The 25,105-nt window shown below is 41.2% G+C and overlaps 1 protein-coding gene across 2 annotated transcripts in view; it reads right to left on the bottom strand.

The window, feature by feature from the left end:
• Positions 1–25,105, bottom strand: part of KLF12 (KLF transcription factor 12) — a 232,562-nt gene that overhangs the window by 12,712 nt on the left and 194,745 nt on the right. For both annotated transcript variants that reach the window (XM_053935016.1, XM_053935018.1), the window contains one exon: positions 9,322–9,479. In XM_053935016.1, the coding sequence (XP_053790991.1) occupies positions 9,322–9,479 (158 nt within the window). The remainder of the gene's footprint in view (positions 1–9,321; positions 9,480–25,105) is intronic.

Raw genomic sequence — 25,105 nt, 5'->3', positions numbered from 1 at the left:
ATCTGCAGTTTTGCAGGGTTGAGGATATCTCCTGGTGATTCCTGGTTTGGTTTCTACAGGATGTTATGCAATATATGTAATGTATAGTATTTATGTCAGCTGTTTTCAGCTCCTATGTAAGCACCAGAATTGTTCTGAAGCATACAGAATAGTCCTAGTGCACCCATACTGACAGGACACTAGGAGAAGAAATCATACATTGAAAATCACAAATGATGGCTAATTAGATTTTGCGTTTCTACTAAAAATAAGACATTTCAGGCAGAAAACAATCTTATAACAGCAAAAACACTATCTGATCATGAACATCCTCAGGCACTCCCAGAGGAAGAGGGGAGCTTAGCTTTCAGACATGGGGAAAGGGAAAAAGGACAATTCTCACATTTTATGTGATATTTTTATTAGTATAATTTTTTTAAAGAAAAAATAGAGCCCTTATCAAGCACTTTACAACTCTGAAATGCCTTACAAAGCTTTTTTGAAAATGTAATCCCTCACAGAAGTCTCACTTCACAGTAGTACTGTGTAACAAATATCAAGGCCGTTCTGCAGGTAGGAAAACCAAACCAGCAAGCATCAGCCTTCCCAAAACTGACGAGAGTGAACAGCAAGGCTATGACTTACACATTAGGAAACACTTTACTTTCTGTAATGAAAGTGCTAGATCTTAGCTTAAACCCTTTAAAACTTTGAAATATTTTCAATCATTTTGATGCAAAAATCTAATTCAATTATTTACTTAATGCAGTTACTAATTCTCTCTTTGGTGAACACAGGCAATTTGACTTTTATGTTTCAGTATTGTCAAAATATGCAAATAAAATATCTTTCCAGGAAGAGATTAGTTTCGTATCAGTTGAGCAAGTCTGGCAAAACAATTTCTACGAGCAGAACAGGAACATACTGTGCTGCCTGAGACACGTCTTGAAGTTCAGGTTTTTATTTCTTGTTCTCAGTCTGACTTAGGCAAAAGACAGGGACATGTTTTCTCCACGTGGAAACCACAAACAAAACAATTTCTTCAGTTCAAATATAAAGTGACAACCTCCACTCTAGAAGAAGAGACAGAACTTCACTGCACTTTGGCAGCCCTTGAACTCATTATTTACAAACTCCACTTGTGATAATTCAGGTGGGAGTCCTTTTCTCACATCAAAACACACGAACACATTTTCATTTCACTGCACTGATGAGCTTTGGTCCTGTTTGCCATCCTGGCCCTTCTTCTCACTCCCTCTGCAAGACCAGTCCTACTTTCTTTCCCTACTTGTTTCCTTCTACTACTATTGTCCCACATGCCACTCTAGGCATACAGCTGCCCCAGTCTGTTGCTATTTAAATACAAATCCCAACAAAAAAGCCTTTGGGACTAAAATCACAAAATTCAATTTGCTGTAATTTAAGAAGGCAAACCCATATTATCAGTCTCTGGTCTGTTCTGTAACCACATGCAAAGAAAAATGAGAAAGAGGGGGAATCCAAGCAAATTCCGTATTTTCTCTTTTTGGGGCATCTGCAGAGACTTTGCCCCAGAATGGGCCCTACTAAGCACTATGTGACATATGAATGAATTAATACTTGAGGACAAGGATTAGTTACATACATTGCTAAGGGTGCTGCTGATGCAGTATGATAAATTTTAACTCCTGTAAAAATAGAAAAAGTAAAACACTTGGAAACGTAAAAGGCCTCCTCCTGTGCACGTGAATCCAGGAGCCAAACCAAATCCCAAAAGTTCATGGAAAATATAGTTTTATTAACCTTGCTGAAATTTGTTTTCTCTATGACATGGTGTGTATATGTAAGTTTTAAAGTATATGTTAAGTGCATATACATATATACTTAACGTATATATATTATAGATATATCTGTAGTGAAAGATGACATGAAGTTTTCTTCTTCACAACAGCCATAGCAAATACATGGGAGGGACTATTGAATTTCCAGTACTGTGGGAAAAAAATGAGGTTTTGCTTCTTATAGCAGCTTTCAGTCACCGAAATATTTGGGAAAGATGATGCAACAGATCCATACTTCCATCAGCAGCCAAGTGTATGGAGGGTGCCAGCCAATCTGCACATTTACTCTCTGTAACTGGGGCGCTGCAGTCTTGCACTGTGGTCTACAAATGCAAGGGAGACACCAAACAACACTTCCCTACCCATCCACCTTCAATGCTGGTACTGTGACTCCTCCCAGCACTATTCTACCATGTTCATCAAAAGAAATGCTCATGTTTCTCAATATGAAACTTAAACTTTTTTTCTTGAAAAAAAAAATAAAAACCCCAAACCAACAATGAAAACTGCCAAAGAAATAATAAAGAACACCCCAAACAAAAAGTAACTAAAAGGCTTCAAAGGATAAGCTTTGTCTCACAGTTTTGCACAACTGATTATGTGGTGTTTGCACTGTGCTAGAAGTCAGGCTCAAGCAGAGGATGGGCACTGCTGTGCTAAGCTGTGTATAGAAACAGAGCATTAAAAAACTCACCTTACATTTAAGCGAGTTGGAAATGTAATTAAACTTTCCAAGAGAAGATATACCAATTTTTATCACAATAAAAATCAGATTAAATATATACAACAAAAATCTACACTTAAGAAAAATATCAGCTGAAAAAAAATGTGCATGAGAAGGGACAAGGAGAAAGCTCATTAATGTGACTGAAATACCACTATTTCATATCCTACATGGATAAAACACTGACATACAGAAGATAACTCCTCATCCTACACAGGTTTCATCAGATCTTTTTACTTTCCCATGAAACAAGAAGTTTTTGTAGAATTTACCCATGTTTCTAACTGCTTATTTGCAAAAAAGTGAAGAGTGAAAACAATAATTTTCAGTATCTAGCTCTTGTTTGCTTTTATGCATGAAAAAAAAAAAAAGAAAGCAGGAAAAAAAAAACCTGATTACAACATTTTTTAAAAAGCTTTTATGATGCTTACTTGCAGTTCTGAGCATGCTGCACTCTCAAAAACTGTATTTCCGATTGAAGGTTGTCCTGACAAGCACAGGATGGGCACAAGCAACTTCAAACACACTTCCCAAAAGACATGGGTTGTCACCAGCAACAAATTGTTGTTCCCTCTGCTGGGGACTGAGTGGGCTGCAAGAGTTGGAAACCCTGTAGTGTGTATTTATTCCTCCAGGTCTGGGTGCAACATCTGGGAAAATGTTTTGGAAGCAGTGGGAGTAAAGACATCTTTCTTGCCTTCATGGCACTTCGGGGCTACACATGGTAGACCACAATCACGCCAGAGACCTCAGATGAACTGCAGTTCTTTGGAGGTAGAGCATTAAGTACTAAAAGGTTGGCTTCGAGAAAAATCTTATTCTGCATAATGAAATTATCATTATTCCCTCGTGCCACACACAGACAAAACACATATGCACCCCATATTTACAAAGTCAAGGGGCACTGTTGAAAATATTTTTCATAACCTTGAGACTGAAAGTAATCACAGATGCAATTAGACTCGCTTTCCCATCAAAGTGCCTTGGAATAACCACATGGGCACTCTTCCATATCGGCACAGCATCAGACCTACAATGCAGAGGAATGACTCCCTGTGTGTAAGGTGAATTCAGAGCTTGCAAAATGTGCCAGAAATGAAATAATTTAACTTTCCATAGAGCAGCTATTGGAAGAGAACTGGATGACAAGCTCCTTCTGGTATGGACACCTGCCTGTAACCTGTAACTAGCTGGGCTCAGACAACGATCGCACTTCATCCAGAGGTTCCCACTTCTACATCACTTTTCTAGGCTGTGGTGGCATTGGTGAGTCTGCCCTTACACCCCTGGTACATAGTGCACCAGCAGACATTTGCTCTTAAATATATTTCTGTCCTGAAACGTGAAGCCTGCCACATCAATGGAGTAGGCTGAGGTTTCATTTATTAAATAACCAGTTTATCTTCTAAAGAGAAACTGCATGAAGAAAGAGCAGAAGGGCTAGAAAGGAAAACTTCTGTGAAATATACTAGTTTTCACATTGGAAAGCTCTGTTTATTGAAACTGGCAGTAAATTTTAAACACTAAAAGAAAGTATTTCTTACAAAATAAAAGCATCACCCAACACAAATAGACCCTCCTATTTTACTTAAAGCAAATTAATTTTTAAATTGGCTTTGTTTATTTAAATTCCCAGTTTCTGAAACAGCGTAAGAACCTGCTTTTGGAGGTTTTTTCACTTGATAGATTTTCACGATACAGGTAGAGCTCAGGGACAAGGAGAACACAGGACATGAAAAAGAAAAGCTGGGGTTTTCTTTGAGTGAGTGAGTTTGCTGGGTAGCGAGAGGTGCTACAGACCAAAAATCTACACAGTTCAAGTAAAATCCAGACAGATTATTTTAAAAATGTTGCTTCTTCCCAATATTTGTCTAAAGAACGGATTACAAATCTGTAAATATCTCTCTGGAACTTATAGTTAGCAAAAGGCATTAAACAGACCTTAAAAAAAAACAACAGATAATGAATGGAGTTTTAAAACCTACAGAACAAAAATAGCTTTTTTGGTGCCTCTGACTTTTTAAGTCCACTCTGAAAGCGCTCAAAGGAAAATGTGAACAAAGACTAATGACAGGGGCCCTTTCATATTAAAATAATATATGGAGCAACAGTGAGTGAGAGGAATGCAATGTTTGAAAAAGCACAGACTAAATAAAACACCCATGTATGTACTCACTAGTCCTCTCTCTTCTAGGGTGGTGTCTCAACACAGCTATGAAGGAACATCTTGGGGAGGGAATGCTGTTATTTTCTCAGGTACAAATCTGTACTTCTGAGATGTTTACTGTTTCTATGTAAAACTGCTGAAGACCCCTTGACGCTGACAAATAGGCTTCATTACGTCTGTGGCAAAGGTATTTGCTCTCATCTCTCAGGAATGATATAGGCGTTGATCAAGGACAAAGCACCAAACACTAAAACAATTCATTTGGCCTGGGGGCTATATTCAGCCTGGCTCTGCAAGAGCCTGACAGAGCAGCCCCTCTACTGCAGCAGCAGCACTGAGAAGGTGACTCAGACCCAGTGCCCACTGGGGCAGGACCAAGAGCAGCAGTTGCACCCCAGTATCTGAGTCCCACAAAAGTGCTCTGGTTACAGACCTTGGCCTCCTCCACTCCTCCGAGGCAGGAGCAAAGCCATGCCTGTGGATATATGGTGCCTACACCCATGGATTAAATCCATTCCCACTTCATGCTGGAAAGTCCCAGGCTTTTGCAGCTGTTGACCCCAGAAAGCCGCACTGTCACGTTCTTTCAGAAATTTTAAACTAACAACCAAAATAAGGTTGCACAGAAATACAGAATGCTGATTACTGCTACAGTAAATGAAGATACCGTGGAGGTGAGACAGAACAGATCTCTTGTGTTTCAGACACTAAAATTATGTCCCACATTACCTCAAAGCAGGCATCTTCTTTCTTTGTTGACTTCTTCAGGATGATTCATACAATGTTTTAAACTCCTTAGGCTTCTCCATGTGCTAAGGGGGTAGCCATGATGAACTAGAACTGGATTTAACCATGAGCAACTTCAGATGTTTAGAGGTACATAGAGTGGAAAGAACCAGTATTACTCAGTCTGTAGGACTCAGATGTCATACTGGAAGCGTCAACGGCAACTTTTGTATTGCTTAAAAGGACTGAAATAGCCACTACAGATCATAAAATGGCATTCTGACTTGTTTTCTTCTCCAACTTCCAAGTAAAAGCAGTGAAGTGAAGAAGGTGGGTCCCACCAGGGCTGCACAGGTGCACCCCTTAGGTGCACACCCCTAAACAGCATTTACACTCTCCCCATTCCTGGGGCCAGCACCAGCACCTGTGCCAAGTGCAACACAGATGAACACAAACTGGGAATGCAACCCATGGCTGCTGGTTTTCCCATTTTTAAAGATTATTTCTTTGTGGAGTCACACATTAGTAATTTTCTTTAAGTTCTTTGAAGCAGAAACTAGCTCAATGCAAGTCCAGTGAGCCAATTTCTCACAGTTTCTCCTTGCAGAAAGAGTTGATAAACCTGAGCTGCGAGATTGCCTGCAAGCCCTGAAGGCTCTCCATCACAGCTGATACCTCCTGATAGCTTTATTTGATGATCAGGCAGAACAAAAACAAGAAGCTGATACTAGAAAGAGAAATTTAATACCAGTGCTTGTGATTTATGCAATCTATCAGAGGTTCCACTTGCAGTTTTCCCAGTCAGAGAGACAATACATAAGTCAAGTTCGCCCCCCAGTGGACTCCATGCCCACACTAGCACACTAAGTTTTGAGGACACTGGTGGCAAGTATTGAGGAGCTAGATGACAGCATACTTAAAAAAACCTAGGAGTTACTCCAAGAGAACTAAATTCAACTGTTACCATCTATAATATTCCGTTTCCAGTCTCTATGAGGATGAAAAGAAGTATACCTTCCAACCAACAAATCTGTTCATCCTGTCATAATACCACATAGTTTTTCCTCCTGTGTCTAAACTACTGTGAATGTTTCAGTGGCTATCCACACAAAATAATGTAGTTTGGAAAAGATCTTTAAGATCATCGAGTAAATGAAAAAAAAAAAGTTCTCAAGCACATACTGCTTAGGTAAACAACTGTCAGCAAGATCAGCCTGCCTAAAAAAATAAGGTACAGATTACGCAATGCTGAGTTTCTGTGATCTTTTCTCAGAAAGTTTCCTACTGAAACTTGCTCACTCTTGCATGCACAGCTGTCATACTTCATTTATACTTATCCAAAACTGCACTAATTACTGTGGGTCATATGTGAATAATTGACTTTTGCCTGAAGCAAAAGTAAAGGCCAAGATAAAAAATGCAAGATGAGATTAGTACATGGCCAAGTACAAGATGAGTACGCTGATGGCCAAGGCTACATGTAAGTCTGAATATACCAACTTCTTAATAAGACCTCTGAAGTGTCCCGTAAAATACATTTAATTTTAACAGAATGACACAGGTTTTCTCACAAAACCGTTCAGGCAGCTGTGTTTTGGCATGGGAATTCGTTTCAGTCAACTCACAGCCTAGCAGGTATCCGGGCTTCCTCTGTACTCAGCAGTGAAAGAGAAGCACCTTTGCAAGCCAATATCTGGGTACACCTGAAGAGGGAATAACGTGCCCCAGAGGAGCCAATCCCTCTTCTCTGACTACCCAGAGATCCCAGACAGATAACATAGCCTTGACACCAGCTGCTATGGGAACCACAGCTGGGGATATGGATCCTACGATTACAGCAGGTAGACAAACTCCCTTTTGTGCTGGTGGAGAGCTACATATGCTTAGACTGGGATTTGCCTACATCCTCTAAAGCCTTCAGTGCCTACTTCTGAGCACCCTATGTACACAGCCTGAGATTCAGCTATGTTGACTATCTAACACTGATTTAGGGTGCATTACCTGCAAGCACTGGTCTGCCCCATGAGATCACTGATGAATTACAGACGTTTGACAAATGTAATTCTCAGTGTTTTAAGATGTCATGGCAGAAAAGAGCGTCTTCTGTTTCTGGGCTGCCTTGGATGTGACATTTCTGAGGTTGTCCACATCTAGTTTGGTAACCCACATGGTGATTGCTTATACTCCTGGGCTGGTTGCCAGTCTGGCAGGATAGAAAAGAGTGACTTCCCTGTGGTGTAAGCAGATAAATGGTATTTTTGTTTCAAACCAAACCCTCTATGGCTCTTCTCTGCTAGGCTCTCTGTCTTTAAATCTGTTACAGCCATGTAATGCTCAAAGGGTGATACAGGCAAGAAAAGAAACAACATGGAAATCCAGCAGGGAGAAGGAAACAACAGAGTAAGGTTAGACTGGGATAAAAGAGGTAAAATAAGAATGACAGAAAATGGTGACAGAGTAAGGGTATATAACAGATATTAGAAGAGTAGAGATGGAAGACCACATTTAAGATGGGAAAGAAGAAGGAAGACAAAAAAAGAATTAAGACAGGACACGACAAATAATGAGAGAGCAGAAGGTTCGTCTTAATGGGAAGATATGAAAAAGCCAGGAAAATTGGCCTGAAGTAAATGTAATTAAATTTCCAGGTCACCAGAACATTTCTGTTGTTTAAGGAAGGGACTTGTACCTTACAGAAATTGTTTTAGCAGGGGATATTAGGATGGAGCCTTGTTCAGAACTCCTCTCAACAAAAGCCCTACCAGCCAAGAGACATTTTGGAAAAAAGTGATGGAGATGCAGCCTCAATTGAAATGGAGAAGTCTTCACTTAATTTTCTAAAATGTCATACGCTTTAGAGTACATCAGATCACAGAAAGTGCCAGCAAAGATCCTCAGCAAAGAACTACATTGTCCTATATGCTGAATAAACCCCATCTTTCCTCCAAGGAGTTACAGGAATGCTGAAGTCCATTAAGAGCGGAGAGATCAATAAATTTAAGCAAATCAGCATCAGAGTAAGGAATAGCACTGAGGCTCAGAGTGTTCTGTCCACTGCCTTTCTAGGCATCCAATCAATCCCCTTTTAGACTTGCTCTTGATAACTTCAAATTGCTGCTCCCGAGTTTATCCACAATAAAATTACAACTATTACACATCACTGCTTCAGCTACCCTTACATGCCTGTCATACAGATTAGTAACAGCCCATAAAGTTAATAAGGACACCAGGTACTGACTGAGTGTTAGGTATGGTCACCCCTGAATGGGGCCCAGCTCCTCTAAGCATCTCTCTTGCATCTCTGCTGTAGGAATCTAGTGTGACCGATTCTCATACAGTGATTACTTCCCTCTCCAGTATGGGTTAGGTGCCTCTGAAAGCCTCCAGAAAGACATATTGAGGACTTGAGTTTACCCTTGAATTGAACTGAAGGATTTCAGTAGCTTCTGGCATCCAAAGGCTACATCCATAAAAGCAAGTAGTTTCATAAGGCACAGGTCTGTAGAGTGAAAAAAATGTTGCTGAAGATTCATGAGGAACACACTGTATGCTCTTGATGGTTCTCTCTGGACTAGCTCTGGTTGGTCCTAAGCAATGATCACCCTTTGTTTTTTCAAGCACAGCAAGTATGTCCCTAGAGGCAACTTTTCTGTTTAGTTTCATCTGAGAAGAGTCTGGTTGGTGCTGACACCAGTCTTGGGCTGCCAAGAGGGGATGACAGGGAAGCTCCACTCAAAAGAACACTCTAGATCTGCACCAGAATGCCAGTGCACTCACAGACATCTCTGTTATTCAGGTACCAGCTTTTGGCTCTTAGTGTAGGATGACAAGCTCATTATGCCCTAAACTGGACAGAAAGATAGCTTCTTCTCTTGATCACAGTGCACAGTGACAGCAAATCTTACCTGTGTGCGTTCTCCGGTGAGCCTTCAGGTGGGAGCTTTTTGTGTATACTTTGTTGCATCCCTCAAAGTCACACCGATGGATGCGCCGCTTCCTGGAGTCTGGAGACTCAGACCTCCTCTGACGCCTTGTGCTCTCAATACTGAACGGTGAAATTGAGCTGAAAAACAGAACAGAAGCAAAAAAAATGAAGCAAGAGCATGGTGTATAGCCCAGGCCCCAAAAAAATCAGCTGTAACAGAAGTGACTGTGCTAGAAGTGGCATAAAGAATGAATTATCTATTTCCCTTTCAACATTTTGACACAATTAGTGCTTGAACTAGAGCATATTCTGCAGTATGAAATAACTGAAGGTTTGATTTAGAAGTGCTTATTGCCCAAAAAACCCCGCCATGATCCTTGAAATACTGCTCCAATAATGAAGCAGCCTGACTTTATCTGAGCTCTATTTCTATTTGACATGTGTTCAGGCACAAGCTCACTGAACTGTTTTCTAAACAAGTTTATATATAGCCTCCATAACTTCTCTTTGACAAGTTTAAATAGATAAAAAGCCTGAAACCTTTTATGAAAAAGTGTTTCCAGTACCCAGATCTGAACTATGGATCCTCACATTAGGCCAAACACCTGTTGTTTGCTTGAATGCAGACTGCTAACAGATCCAGATCACCCTGCAGCAGCGGTTTTTCCATTTTCTCATTAAACAGTTCTCAATCTATCACATGCAAGCCAATGAAATTTATTTTCTTTCAGACCACTGATAAATGAAGTTTATTAGAACAAGGCCAGAGAGCAATCCCCACAGAAACACATAAATGCTTATCAAAGATACTTCATTAACAGCAATGTCCTATGGCCTATCTGTTACCCTAATTTTAAGCAATTAAAAATACAGCACTGAAGTAATGTTGCATGAGTTTCTAAGTACAGTGTGTGCTGGACCCATTACTTGTAAAAAGCCTTGCTACTGCAATGCATTTGGCTTGATTAGATAAATTATTATCAAGTTGAAAGGCCATGATTCAAACCCTCATTGACTGCCAGTAATGCCAGTAATCATACCACTCAGCCATAAATCATTATTAACTAATCATTCTATCAACCTCACTACGATTATATTGCACAGCAACCAGGATCACCCACAGCTACAGCAGCCTGTTTAGTTAAGTACTAGAACAACTCTGCCCTTCATCAGGTTTCTGGGGCTTCCCAGGTTTATTGACATTCAAGGTAAATGGGCTACAGACTCATTAGCCTGCTCTTTTAGACTCTTAAGATCAATCTGAAGGAAAAGCATGAACCTTTGGGAAGCTACAGGGTACTAAGGTGGGCATTTGAAAGGAGCACTGATGTTGATGCATCTGCTGGGAAGCACCTCTGTTAATACCGCCCTGCAAGCTCCTGTCAGAGGAGCTCCTGCACAGCTGTAGCTGTTACTGCATACACTGAACTCCTAGAGCTTTCCAGAACTTGCTGAGGACTACTAATATGGGGTTAAAAGTTTGTATAAAGCATCTCACACCATTAGCTCATGATTTCACTGATGTTCTAATTCTCTGCATACAAATCTCTAAGCCTTGAATTAGTGGTAGTCCAAATTACGCAGTTTTATTTTTGTTTAAATATTTTCACAGTACAATCCTAATTTGAAGCACTAATGGGGAAAAAAAAAAGTACTTTCTTTCTAAGCAGTACTCTTTTAACATATATTCATATTTCCCCTGCAGGCAAGAGATTCTCCAGATTAATTATATTTGCCTACAATATGATGCATGTAAACAGATGTGCAGAGAATTCCTGAAATGGAGACAGAAGTGGACAGAGAGCCGTAGTAACAACATTAGCTGGCAAAAAATGTCCCCAAGAGAGTAAGAAACATTAGCACTTTATGACTGGAATACAGATATGGTCTAGCTCTCGCAGAAATGCCTTAGGAATTGCATTTAAGCATCTGAATCTCAGAACAAATAAAAGTCTTGGGTTTTCACTGAGACAATTCACTGAGAATGGTTTCACTACTCCAGTAGGGATTTTTTTTAAACATCCCACCAGCTGAAATAAAAGCAAACTTGTAAATCAAATGTTAAAGGTCAATACTGAACATATAAAATCCAGTGCTCAAAACTAGGAAATCCTGATCTTTAAAAGTAAGTATTTGTGCATCTTTTTTCTGCAAGCAACTTATGAGCTGTCTTAAAACCCTATTTTGTAACAGAGTGTTCAAATCCTGGATAGTACAGCTCATTTAAATAGGAGGATCAAGCTTAAAATGCTGCTGCAATTTCTAGCCCCGAGACAAACTGAACCTTGAGAAGAGTCAGCACCTCATAAAAAGCTATTTGTCACATACGAGAAAGTGATCTCACTGCTCGGGACTGCTCTGTGCTTTCCCAGATATTATATAGAAGAGGATGACACAGAGAAGTCCGTGAAGGTGGCACACGATCAATGCTGCTGCTTTTTGACTGGATTGCTCCCTCTTTCTAAATAGTGTAGGACCCTACTTATCCCACAGGAGGGAAAATAACTGAGTAAGCCACAGAAGGTGATGAATTTTGTCACCATCCCTTGAGAGCTTCACAGTCATCGCTTGCTCAGCACATCAAGGAGAAAAGCTCTTGTCAGCTAGAACCAGCAAATGTCACCTCATGCTTTCCCTTCGCAGCCGTGCAGCATAAATGACAAACTAACCAGCAGAGGAGATGCACATGGCAAGTGAGAGCATATGTCCGAGGTGGTTTTCCTCTGCCACTTCAACTCCTGTGGCATAGGGGGACCCCCACTGCAGACATGTTCAATGGTGGAAAAGGAGCCAGAATCTACCTAACACCACCAGCTTGGTTTTAGCCTTGCAAAAGCTGTGTGACTTTAAATGGGAATATCACCAAAGACACTAAAAAAAGCACAAAGTGCTTTTTTGAGCTTCCTCAGGTTAGTCCCTCTCACAGTAACTTCCAGATGATTTGCTGATATTCTTTCCCTTTGCTGTGCAAACAGTAAAGGGACACATTCTTCTTTCCCCAGCAATTTCTATAAAATACCCTCACCAACCAAACAGATAGAAGGAAAATCTAGGCCTTTTGAAGGCCACAAGGGCTGTGCCAGCTGTCTCTGGTCAGCACAGGGTTCCCAAAACTACTGTTTGATGGCACCATGGTAGACAAAGATTTTGAAATGGATGCATCAGGGAATTCACAGGCATTTATTTTTTAAACTAACTTAGTTTTCCTCTTTCTTTAAAAATCTATAAAATAAATAAAGAAAAAACACCACAGGAAAGACCACAATGCCTCTCTTTCCCCAACCAAAACCCAAACAAAACATATCGTAGCAGCCTCTTTCAAATTTAAGTGCCACCCCAGAGACTGCACAGAGGGAAGATTTGGAAACCTGTCATCAGCCAAGAGCTACCAGGGTATACCCTGAGGAGGAGCTGCCAATTCTTCTGTTAATGGCCACAATCCCAGGTAGCCTTTAAGGCTCAAGGTGGACTTTTGCAGTAGGACTGATGCCATACTTAACAGCCCAGCAGGATGTATTAAATCACTGCTGAAACATGAAGTTTGAAAGATAAATTAACAAAGAAGAAAACTGGGTTCTAACGTGTCAGCTTGATGGTTATTTATTTGCAGCTCGTTATTTCTAAAACCAGTGTAATTTCTATGTTAGTGTAGAAATTGTTACATCTAATGGGAATCCTGGGAGACCTCTGGCTGCCTCCATAAGCTGCTGCAACACCTGTAGTCCGTATGGTTGGTAGGGTGAAATGAATAAAACCAATGTGAGCATTTAGGGTGATTTATAAAAATTCAGCCATGTTACTTCCAGCTAGAAGTGAAAACATGCATCTTTGCAACTCGCACAGGGCCAAGTTCTTGTCTCTCTGATAGAAAGAAGTCTGCAAAACATAACATCGACTAGGGCTTCACCACTAGGTGGCCATGAAGTTCTGCTGAACGGGATCTGCACTGCATGAGATGTGGATTATAACAACCTTGGTTGCAGGATTATTTTTCCTTTTTATGAATGCTGACCATGACCTCCTCGGTGTTTTGCCTCTGTTCTGTATGGACTGTGAAAAGCCCTTGGCACAGGCAGTGACACTGTTAAAAACCACATGTAATGGGTGAATTTACACTGATCCTGTGTTTTCTGAGCAATATGCCAAGCAGAGCTGTCTGGGGAACACTGTTTATTAAAGCTTTGAACTGTGTTCAGTCTCGTGACACACCACAAGTCCCTGTACACTGGCTGCTCCCCACTCACAATGTGCTCAAGTGCGCTCACCCTGTGGCAAACACACAGGGTTACCTTCGGCCACCGAAGCACGAGCTCCTGGGTGCTGCTGGCATGCCAGTGAGGTGGCCAAGGGCTGGCTGACATGGCCAGCAAGGAGCGAGGGACGTGCAGCAAGCCACGCTTCAGTCTTTGCTCTACAAACCAAACAGCGTCCCAGTGCTGCATCTTCATCCTTGTGATTATCATTTTTACTCCTCCTTGGCCCCTCCACTATGAGCTCAGACTCTTTGGTAACACATCCTGCCTGCCTCCAAAGTCCTCATGGAAAACACATTGATTCAGGGCTAACAGGTCAAACCAGTTTGTACCAAACATCCCTGTCACCTTATCTAAGTCTCTCCTCTACAGCAATCATGCTGCATTACCTTCCTCTCTAGCTGGCCCGATAGTTAATTGAGAGACTTGTGGCTGCACCCTAGTAACAGTCCATGACTGCTAAAAGCAGATGCTCTCTTCCCTTTGGGGTGAGACCCAGGATGTATCAGCCATGTCCCCTCCACTCTGGCTACTATAGGAAGAAAAACCAGATGGGGTTCACACCCATGCAGCATCTGCTCAGCCCATGTAACACAAGTTGTGGTCCTCTTGTGCTTCTTTTGGGGCTTCTTTTTGGGGCTCTGAGTACAGGATTTGGCTGAGATGGCACATCAGGACAGTTCCATTCCAGCTGCTCTCTGTTGTGTTGGCACCAGCACTTGCCTGATTCTGCAGCAAGCCGGTGCAGGACCAACAGTAATGAGAAGAAAATTCTGCCAAAAAAATCAGGGAAGCTTTTGGTAGCTTGACTCCCTAAGTAGGAGAGTATGCCAAGTACCTGCACTGACACATGGCAGAGGATGGGAACCTATGGCCATGGGTTAGGGGAGTGTCATCACCCCTTTTAGTGGCAACCAGCTGTGATTACCACAGCTTGCATGTTAATTTAGAACATGTGTGAAGAAATCGAGAACGTGGACATAGCAATCAACATCAGAAACAACTGGACAATACAGCTTTTGTTCCACAGAAAAGTGTTTCCTGTAATATTTGAGTATAAAACACATAGAAAAATAACCACATGAATAGATAACCTGAAAACAAGAATTGGGAGATATGACCATGTTGACTAACTATGAGCTGATGATGTGCTTTGGCAATACATGATAGAAGCAGTCATAGTCCACCCTCAGTTCAGTTTTGGATATTCAGATATTTACAGGTTTTATGTTTTTAAGGGAAAAATATCTCACTATACAATATTCAAATAATGTATAGATTTAGCAATGTGGATCTTTACTTTATGAGACATGCAAAGGTTCTGGGTCAGCCTGTAAGTTATAGTAATTAAAAGTGCAGGCAAATTAAATAAAAGCAGAAAACTAGAGTACTACATGCCTGTGTTCAGATGGTAATGAGCAGTTGAAGAAAATCCTTGGATCTCTAGGATTTGTTCAGTGTTCGAAGGGAACCAGGGCTGCAGAAAGAAGTATCATGGGTTTTGGCTGCTTAACATTTATAGAAACTAGAGCTGTTAAGTGACTAACTATAGACATAATTTTTTAAAATCCCAGCTTTTGGATTCAGTGTGGGATGGCACCCCCTGGGCACACTGAACAGCATGCTCACACACCCCCACGGCAGCTGTCAGTCCTCCTTTGGTTCTCAGGGCAGCTGCCCACAAAAACCCTCAGAAGCAGGGATAAGCACAGTCCCAGCACCTTTGCTTGGCTCCTCTGGCACTTTTGTGAATGAACACACCCACAGCATCACGCCACTCATTCGAGGAGCTGATGTCACTTAAGACAAAGTATCTTCTGTTAGTTAAGACCTTAAGTTTCACACGCTAACAGACATGTGAGTACTCTGTGCCTTTTTGAAAAGCAGCTTTGAATCACATTTCCCAGATTCCAACTCTCAATTACTTTATTTTGTAGCAACTTTTCACATAATGTAATTTCATTTTCTGATAGGCCATGTAATGTTACTATCCCACTCGGGATAGTGGTAACACTACACACTACACCATGAAGAAATATGACATGGATTTTATTTCTCATTACAGTTTATAAAACTCCTTCTAGTAGTCAGATGCCAAAATCCTACTATATAAAAACATAGTAGTTTTTTTTGCTATAAAATGCTTAAATATCAGTGCCATCTCCTGATAAAAATCTTCACTCAAATATTTTTTTTTTTAAATTACAAAGTTGCTATTGTCCCCTGTTCATAAACAGATGCACATGCGTATATACACATGCATTTTTTCTCCTCTGATTCTTAGATTCTAATTAATGTTTCATGAAAGGCAAACAGCTGCCTTAGGAATGTCAGCCATTAAAACATATCAAGCAGTACTTAAGGTGATCATAAAAGGAAAATATGTGCTACTCCTTTATTAGCAGTAGTTACTTCAATCACTGTACGTTAAGGTGATGTTATACTCTAAATTATACTTTTTGTCAAGAAAGAAAGGAGGAATTTGGCAGCATACGTAAACAGCACACATATTAAATGGGAAAATTACATGGATAAACAAGACAGAAATACAAGATTATTTGAATACATCTGGTTCAGAAAGTCCTTGAGCTGAGGCTGGAGCGAAGCTGCCCAAGGAGCAGGTGGGTAGATGATAGTAGGAGCACAGAAGTTTCTCTGTTATGCTCTGAACTAGATGTCCACCACCAGCTCCTGCCAGTGTCCGGTAAAGAGGATCCTCTGCTCCAGCTCCATATGGCCATTCCCATCCATGCTGTTATATCCCTGACCTGGGCAGTCAGCAAACAAAACATCCTGCACATCTTTGACCTTGACTTTATCTGCAGCATTTACTGCTGAGACCAGATAAAGGTACTTGAACTGCTGAGCTGCCTTGCAAAACCTGAGCATGCCACAACATTGCTCTGGCTGGGGTGGAAGAGGAAGCACTTTATTAAAATATACATGGAACAAACTTCTGGCAAAAGGAAAGAACTTTGGGGCCTACTAAAAGCACTAATGTAAACCACGGCACACCTGACCAAAACTATTCATCACTTCTGTTACCAGCTGTGTTAAGCTGAGACACTAGACATTTGTTTGATCTTTCTGATCTATATTAGTGCTGTGGGATCCAGGAACACTTTCCAGCTCTTAGGATTTGGTGTTCTGAGGTACATTCCAACTCCACAGTGGACTGAGACCCAAATACACACCCTAATCTCCTCTTTCATGCTGCTCCTCTCTTCTGACTTTCTAAGGAAAGGAAGCTGTCCAGAAAGCATCTCTGACATGCCCCAGCACACCCCCCAGATCTGGTGACTGGAGGACTGTAAAGCATTTCTGACAGAGAAAACCCAGGAATTGAATCTATTATGAACTCTGAAATGTCACAGGACAAAACCCTACCAAAACTTTTCCATCTATTTTACCTTTATTAACCAACAAAATTTTACCCTAGAGAGCTACTTTGTGAAAAAGCAAAGGAATTACATGCTAACTACTTTGCACCTAGGCATTGCCTACATTATTAAAATGCTTCTTCCTGGTTTTGAGAAAATTCATGGCTGTATGACAACTTGCACTACTACATCCAGCAGTAGCCAAACCTGGGCAACAGCAACTCCCACACCAGCCCTACTGAATTACTGAGATGCTCTTTAACAAGGATGAATTTCATGTTTCTCCTAACATGCCAGAGCATACAGAGTTTGCTTCTACCTGCAAAGCTTTTAGAAACATTTGACAAGAAGGCTATTATGTTTTACACACAGACTTAACGTTTTCAGTAATATTAAACATAGTTCTGTTTCACTGCTCTGTCTTTCCCTTGGTTTGGACAGATGGACTCATATTAAATGAGACACTTGCCCTTAGATTTTGTCAGAGATTCTGAGGTGACACTTGAAAGCAGTTTACATATGTTTATAAGTATTTTTTCTAACATGTGCATGTTACAGAGAAGGCACAGCTGCAATATTGACCCTTCCAGCCCATCAGGATGGCTGAACAGAGTGCAAAGACTGCTCTGGATGCTGAAGCCCATGTTAACACCTATTTTTTTAACATGGTGTATTATCATGGAATAAGGACTAACAGAAAAACTCATCTGTGGAGGGAATATAGATTTTCTGCTCAGCAAGGTTCTTCAGAGTTAGACTAAGTTGTTCACAGTCTTGTCCTGTTTAAGGATGAAGATGTTCAAAGACAGAAAAAAAAAAAACCAAACAAAAACCAGCAACAGTTTCTGGGCAATGAGTTCCAGTGCTCAGCCACACTCATACTCTAAAGAGAGTTTCTAATGAATGCTTATTTTTAGTAAATAGTTCCTACAAGGATTTTATATTCATAAACACATGTATCTACACATTATAATGAAAGACTACTAAGTGACCATGAGCTAACATAAACCTTAACTCCTCTTAGAAAAACCTCCAAAATTAGCTTATTTTGCTTTAGCCTGATGTTTTTTTCTCAACAGGAGTGAAAATTAATGAAAAAAAGGAAACCTCAAGCCGTGGGGAAACATCTTCACAATGAATTTGCAAGCAGACTAAAGTGCATGGGCAAGGGTCTGTTCTTTGAATCTGAAGACAAAGCATTGTGTATCTTCCTGGAAGCAGGAAGAATTCCTGAAATCCTGTATGCCTCACATGTTTGATGCATGCTAGTTCAGGCCTGGGAGCTGAACCTGGTCTAGCAGAGAAAAAGTACCTTATTTCGTCCCCTCTTTCAGAGGTGGCAGAACAGCAGTGATCATTCACAGGGGCTCCAGCTGCACTAATTCTCCCTCCAGACAGAGGCTGCATCAATGCCGAGTCTGTTCTTTCTTTCTTGTTTCCTTATAAACAGAGCAGAAAATTGGGTAACTGAGCACCTACAACTCAGCTCTGAGATCACAGGGCCCTCTCCTGCTTTTTATCTCTCCTGTTTCTGATTCATACTTTTTCTTCACACTTTTCTGGCAACACATATTGCAAACAAGCCTTGTCAATACTTGTACTCTCAGCAGAAAATTATTTAAAACAGGGAATAAAAACTACTCTGTTGCAGACATGGGATGAGCTGAAATGCTCTTCATGGAAATAAGATAAGTATGTACATATATTCATGTCTTTCACCTTTGTTCTGGTTATTTGTTCAAAGAGCACAGACCCTCCACTTGCTAGTGCAGGACTCCCTGAATGTTCTACCTTGCTCTCCAGATTTCACTTTCTTCTACTATCTCTAATTCTGATTCTTCACGCTGTACAACACAGTAGTCAGTCCCAGTGACTGTACAATGATGACTCTTACATGTGCATCCACCTCCTCTTATTGGTCAGAGTAACAAATGTAGTGGTGATTAAAAATTCTCTGTTCTGTATCCTTAGGTGACAAAATTGCCACTAACATCTTACCAAGTCAGTGATACTAAATGAAGACATTGTTTCCATTGGGACTGAAGCTCATGCAAATGACCTGCACTTTCTTCCTGTTCAGAAGGGTTATTACTGATAAGTTAAATATTTGATTACCCTAGATACCTATGTGAAATCCAATTATGGGTGGTCATCTGTCATACTCTGTGTCACCAAGCAGATTTTGTTAACTACTAAATGGTCGACCACACTGAAGTGTACATTTTGGTGTTTATATACATATTTATGTAGACAGCCTGCCCCCCCAAGCCATCTCAGAACACCAGTTTTTTTGTGCCCCACAGCCTTTTACAAGCTCTTGTGTGAGAGTATATATTGCCAAGTATTCATCTATAACTGAGATAATATAACTATCATACCTATTTGATCTGTCTATGAAAAAAAAGACTAAATCATTTAATTGATTTGGGGGCAAAATAGTTACTGAGTGCAAGATCATACTTCAGGGATTTGGGTTTCTCTTCCTAAGATACTTTCTAATCAATAAATTCTGAGATTTATAGTTTTGCTTGTTTTGTTCTTCTCGAGCACCCTCTCCTATTGAAAGTAATTTTTAACAAAAGAATAAGAGAAAAACATCCTATAAATCTAAACTGTACCACTCAAGGGCTCTACAGATTGTGTTACTAAGCACTTTCATTAACAAGGAATCCTGATGTATTTATTTTATACAAGAAATCAGCTTTTCTGTTCAATATGCTACCTTCTACCTGGCTTTACAGCCACTCATATCAATGATGTATTCCTTCATTTGGATTACGAGATCCTTGCCACATCTTCATGGCTGTTTGTGTTTGCAAAACAAAGTAGAGTGAGGTCCCAGTACATGAACAGAGTACTAATACCCTACTGCAATATGAAGAAAACCCACTACCTCTCCTTGCATCTGTGATTTTCCACACCTATTTATAGCAATGGTCTCACCTGAAGAAATGTTCTAGGCTTCACCAGGCCCAGCCTCTTATAGTACTTTCCCAAGGACAGCCACTTCTTTTCTCTTCCTTAATTTCTCCCCTCTTCCCCCAGACTTGCTACCAATTCCCCAGATGGAAACTGTCTCTCTAGAAAATCACAGGGCCAGGTTTTGTCACTGAGTGTCATAATTTACAGAGGTAGAAATTTACATAGTTGTAGTTTCTGTATTTGCTGGTATTTGGAAGATTTCTGGTGGCTTCATCTGTGGCTTCACCCTGGATGGAAAGTGTTCCTGAAAGCTGCAGAAATCGCTCAGACATACAACTTCCGAAAAAGGGGAACTCATGACTACCATCTATGAGCTGGAAGAGGTACTGCATCTTTTTACTGGCCTTGCACAGATCTGTTGCATCATGTGGGCAACATTCCTTTTCTTCTATTATTAAAATCAACCCAATTTCCATCCAGCAAATAGTCAGTCTGCGGTAAGTAGAGTTTTTCCACTTGTAATTAATTATGCACCAGAGCACTAATGTACTTTTCACACATATCAAAAAGCCAAATTTCAACAATTCCTTGTTTATCATCACACCAGGTCACCAGCCACAATGATACCCAGCTTGGACACAGGCCTCATAAGGTCTGGCAAAACTCCTGTTCTCTTCAGTGGAGTCAAACATAGGATTTCCCAACAGAAGGAAGAAACCAGAGTACTGTTTTCATGAAATGGTCGTCTCAGCACTTTCTCAGCAAGGCAGAATTGCATTTAGACTCTCAAGTCTCATGAGCAAGGCAAGGTTTGATTAAGATAAAAATTTCTTCTGCAAGCAGGCATATAGTTTACATTTTCTACTAGGAAATATACATCTTTAACACATCTGCTTGTCACAGAAATTGTTCCAGTTGCACTCAAGAGTCTGCACTCTTGAGTTTGCACTCACTTTGAGTTTGCAGCACTTTGAGTTTGCACTCGAAGCCTATTTTTCCTGATAAATACACCATAATACTTTTCCAAGAGCCTTGGTTAGGCTGGTAGCCGAGAAACTCTACTCCTCTGGGCTTCACTGGGTCGAAGTGACTTCATGGGCTTGCTCTCATGGTCATCCACTTGAAAAACTAGGTGGCCCTCACTGTGGCTATTCCCTGGACAGGGAAAACTACAAGTATCTTTAGGATGACAATAACCTTCTTTAGAAAGGCAAGAACAAAATCCTGATGACTTCTTGCCATCAAAATAAACCTCAAGATTTTACTCCATGCATATTCCACCTCTGCTAAACCAAAAACTGAACTGAGGACTTGGGTGTTTATATTCACTATCACTTTGTATGTGAATTTTTGCAGGGATTTAAACTGGGTAAGATTTAAATGAAGTTGCCTCTTCAGGTTTTTTGAAATGTAACATAACGCATTCTGCTGGCAAGGAATGCTTCCTTACTGGTAAAAAGGGCATATGTCTCCCCTTGGGATGTCAAGTATTCAATTATTTGAGAGAAATTATTCTGCTATTTCCAACAGACGTTTTGTGTTCTGTTCAGGAAAGGATAAAAACATACGAAGTTGAACAAGCTTTGCAACCATCAGATTTTTTCACCTGGCCCTTCCCTAGACACTAGAAAGAGGGGAAAAAAATTCCATGTTTGCAGGCTTTATGAAAGCAATTTTATTTCATTTCATCCCACAAGAATTAGTCAGGTTAATCACTTGTTAACAATGCTGCCCAACAAAAGAAAGAGAATTCACAGTAATATAGTACAGTAATTAAATTAACATCTTCTAACAGGAGGTTAAATGGCCATGCTTTTTTCAGGTTAGCAAGCTTTTTCCTTTGATTTGAAACTGTCTCAGGGATGAGGGAAGGAACCAAGTTTCCATCTATGCAGAAAGATCATCCTGTCACCAGCAGAATTTCTTGCAGACACCTTAGTAATGAAAATCAAACATCCTTCACCCACATGATGTTCCTTGTTCTATTTAGTGCTACATAATATTTTCATGGCCTCGTTATCAATACTTGATGTATTTATTATTTACACTACCATCATTATAATTTATTTTCACACTTGGAAGCGCACTCAACATTACAAAGGGAACCTTGCAAAGAGGCAAAGGGAATCTGCTCTCTTGGAAGCTGTCATATCCCTCCCAACTGCATCTCCTACAATGCTGAGAATCAAGGGATGGTAGCAACGGGACACTCCATTCACCTTGCTAATTTATGCATGTTGCTCATTAGCGCAGGTCCATAGATCTGAGTGGCTGGAAGACAGTACTCTGAATTTCAAGTATCTTAACTGTACAGTCAGCAGCACTGGTGTCACGGTTTGATGCTGGCACAATGCCAGTGCCCTCATGAAAATACACTTTTCTAAATAAATGCTGTGAGATGTGATCAGGAACAGAGCAGAGCAGGCCTAAGCTTAATAACAAAGGGAAAAAAAAAACTTTATTAAACTACTAGTACTATAAAAGACACACTACTACTATAAAAGACACACAATACATCCAGGATGAAAACCTTCCAAAACATTCCTCCTCCCCCCATAATTCTAACAAAACTACAGTGAGACACAACTCGGACTCTCAATCAGGTTCTCACCCTTCAGTTAATCAATACTCAGTGCATCAAGCGAGAGAGGAGCCTCTCCTGTGCCATAGACCCCCCAGGAAACACAGTTGCCACCTCCTGTGTTTCCCTGTCACACATGGCAACCGCCCGGAGAAAATCTGCCAGTGTGACACTCTCCTTTCCATGTCACAGTGCTCTCACCACCGTGCATGGACAGACTGCTCATAGGGCTCCTTTAAGGATGCTTTGCCAAGAGCCAAAAGAACAACAGTTCAGTTTCCTGTTTTGGGACAACAGTCCCCCCCATTTTTCCCTCCCCTGGGGCCGAGGGTCTCAAGAACAGATCTTCTTCTCCACTCCTGCACTTGCAGCTGCTGAAGCAGGTCACTGCCACTTTCGCACTTTCTTGGCTCCAACCATTGCATCCCCCTAAAAATGCAGTCTCTGTTGCAAGAGAGATTGGTTCAGTCTATGGCTATACAAGAAAAGTCCAGCCAGAAGCCACTCCATCATCTCCTCCCACCTAGAATTCTTTTCCCCATCTTCTTCTGATATCTCAGTCCTAGACTGTCTCCTTTCTCTCCTACATCGAGGAGGAATAGTGTTTTACAGAGCTTTCCTTTCTCAGGAAAGGGTTAAAAGTCTCAAGCTCCCAGGACCAGGCCGGCTGAGATCCCACAGCAGGCTGCCGAACTCCCACACTCCCACGGCTGGGCACTTGTCTGCCCCCACACCTCTCTGCAGCGATTTCCAGGTGCCTCCAGGCTCTCTGTCTCTTCCTCTCCGGGGAGGCTGCCTGGGACATCTCAGGGTTCCTCCACCCTTCGGTCCTGTCGGGGTGGGTCAGCCTGGTTCCCTTCCCTTCACCCCCGCCCCCTTCTCTCTCTGGGGCTCCGGCCTAGGTCTCCCAGGCCGCATGGCTTCCCCTCCCCCACCGAGCCTGCGGCCGGGCAGGGCAGCTCTGCACTGCACTCTGACGGGAACCAAAGCGAGAGCTCCCTTCCCAGTTCTTGCTTTTAACCCCCTGTGTTCTCAGAGGCGTGTCCATGCCTTCAGTGATCACTCCTAATGCTAATATCTAACCTCGACTACTGATTGGTTTGACTACCAACTTCCTGAAAAAAAATTCACTTCCATGTCAAACCGCGACAACTGGTCTAGGACCCAGTGGTCCCTTGTTTGCTACAGTTTTCCTGCATATATTAGACCAAAGCCAGTTGTGCTGACCCAGGATGCAATTCATTCATCTCTGGAATTCTTATTACTTCCCTGAAAACATTTATTTTCCCAAATCTTCACCAACATGATATTTGGCTTAATAACTTAAATCTACATCAGGACTCATTTAGTTCTACTTTTCAAATTTCCATTTTTGAGAAAAAAACAACAAGAAAATTGCCACATCCACTTCTAGATATTTTCCCCTTCCTAATCTGTTAAAATCTCTGTTTACTATATGAGATTTTACAAACAGTCACCAAATAAAGCATCAGCTAGCGCTGCCAATGTAGTAATTAAGAACAACTAGTGTGCTTACACTCAAGCTTCTTTGGGAGAAATCGGAGTCTGTTAAAATCTAGCAAAACTCAACTCTGCACATATGTTGTTTTCCTTTGTTTTGTTAAATGGGATGGAACATACCAGAACTTTAAAGATCAAAAAACACCCATAATTTCCTAAAACATTTGGAGCCTTCACATGCAGTAAAAAGGGATAATTATCAAAGCATTTTGCTGTCACAATTGCTCATTTGGAAGAGGCACAGGAAAAAAACAACCAAATCCAAATCCAAAACTCCCAGCATAACAGAATGGCATCACTGTAACTGCAGTAAATAAGAGAAAGTGTTAGACAGATGGAGGGGAGCATCACAGTGGCATTCAGCACACCATCAGATGAGACAACAATGGCCACCACAAGCAACTGAAGCCAAACATTTCACCCTGGCAATGGGGTTCCCATATCCTATGTGCCCCATGGAGCCACCTCCACACTGGGCAGGTGTCCCTGTTGATACTGCCTCGGATGTGAGGGTGCCTGCTCAAGGCACCTTGTGACACCCAGTCAGAGGTGAGGAAACGTATTTCAAGGGGCAGAAAGAACAGGGCTCTGCCTTTGCACCCCACTTCTCATTTCTTTGCCCCGTTACATATTTTTCTCCTCTACGTAAGGGATGGAGCAATGAGGACTGTTGCTGCAGACTGAAGCAGAGTTTGACACAAGACCACAATGTGGACACACAACCACGTGCTAAGCATTTTTTTCAGGAATATTGTTTTTGAGAAGCCATTCACTTCATTTACATCCCTAAATCCTCTTTGGAAGCTCCCATTTCCCATTCTTTTGGGAGAAGGCCACCTTCTCCCCCCTTGCCTGGGTAGGAAAGTGGCAGTCTGTAATGAATTTCATTTTAGCTGTAACAGCAACCACAAAATCCATTTCTTATTTACATCTCACACTTGGCCACTCAAATGCAACCATATGAGTTACACATACATAGGTAGTCTTTCATACTGATAGAATGGATTTTTTAATAGTAATAATGTTAATTGTGACCTAGAAGCACCTTATGGCACGATAAAGTCCCTCTCCTGCCATGCACTCACCCCACAGCAGGCACAGAATGAA

This window comes from Vidua chalybeata, chromosome 2 (genome assembly GCF_026979565.1).
Source record: "Vidua chalybeata isolate OUT-0048 chromosome 2, bVidCha1 merged haplotype, whole genome shotgun sequence".
Lineage (NCBI taxonomy): Eukaryota > Metazoa > Chordata > Aves > Passeriformes > Viduidae > Vidua > Vidua chalybeata.
Note: the sequence above shows the minus strand (reverse complement) of the source record. Positions and strands in the feature narration are given on the sequence as shown.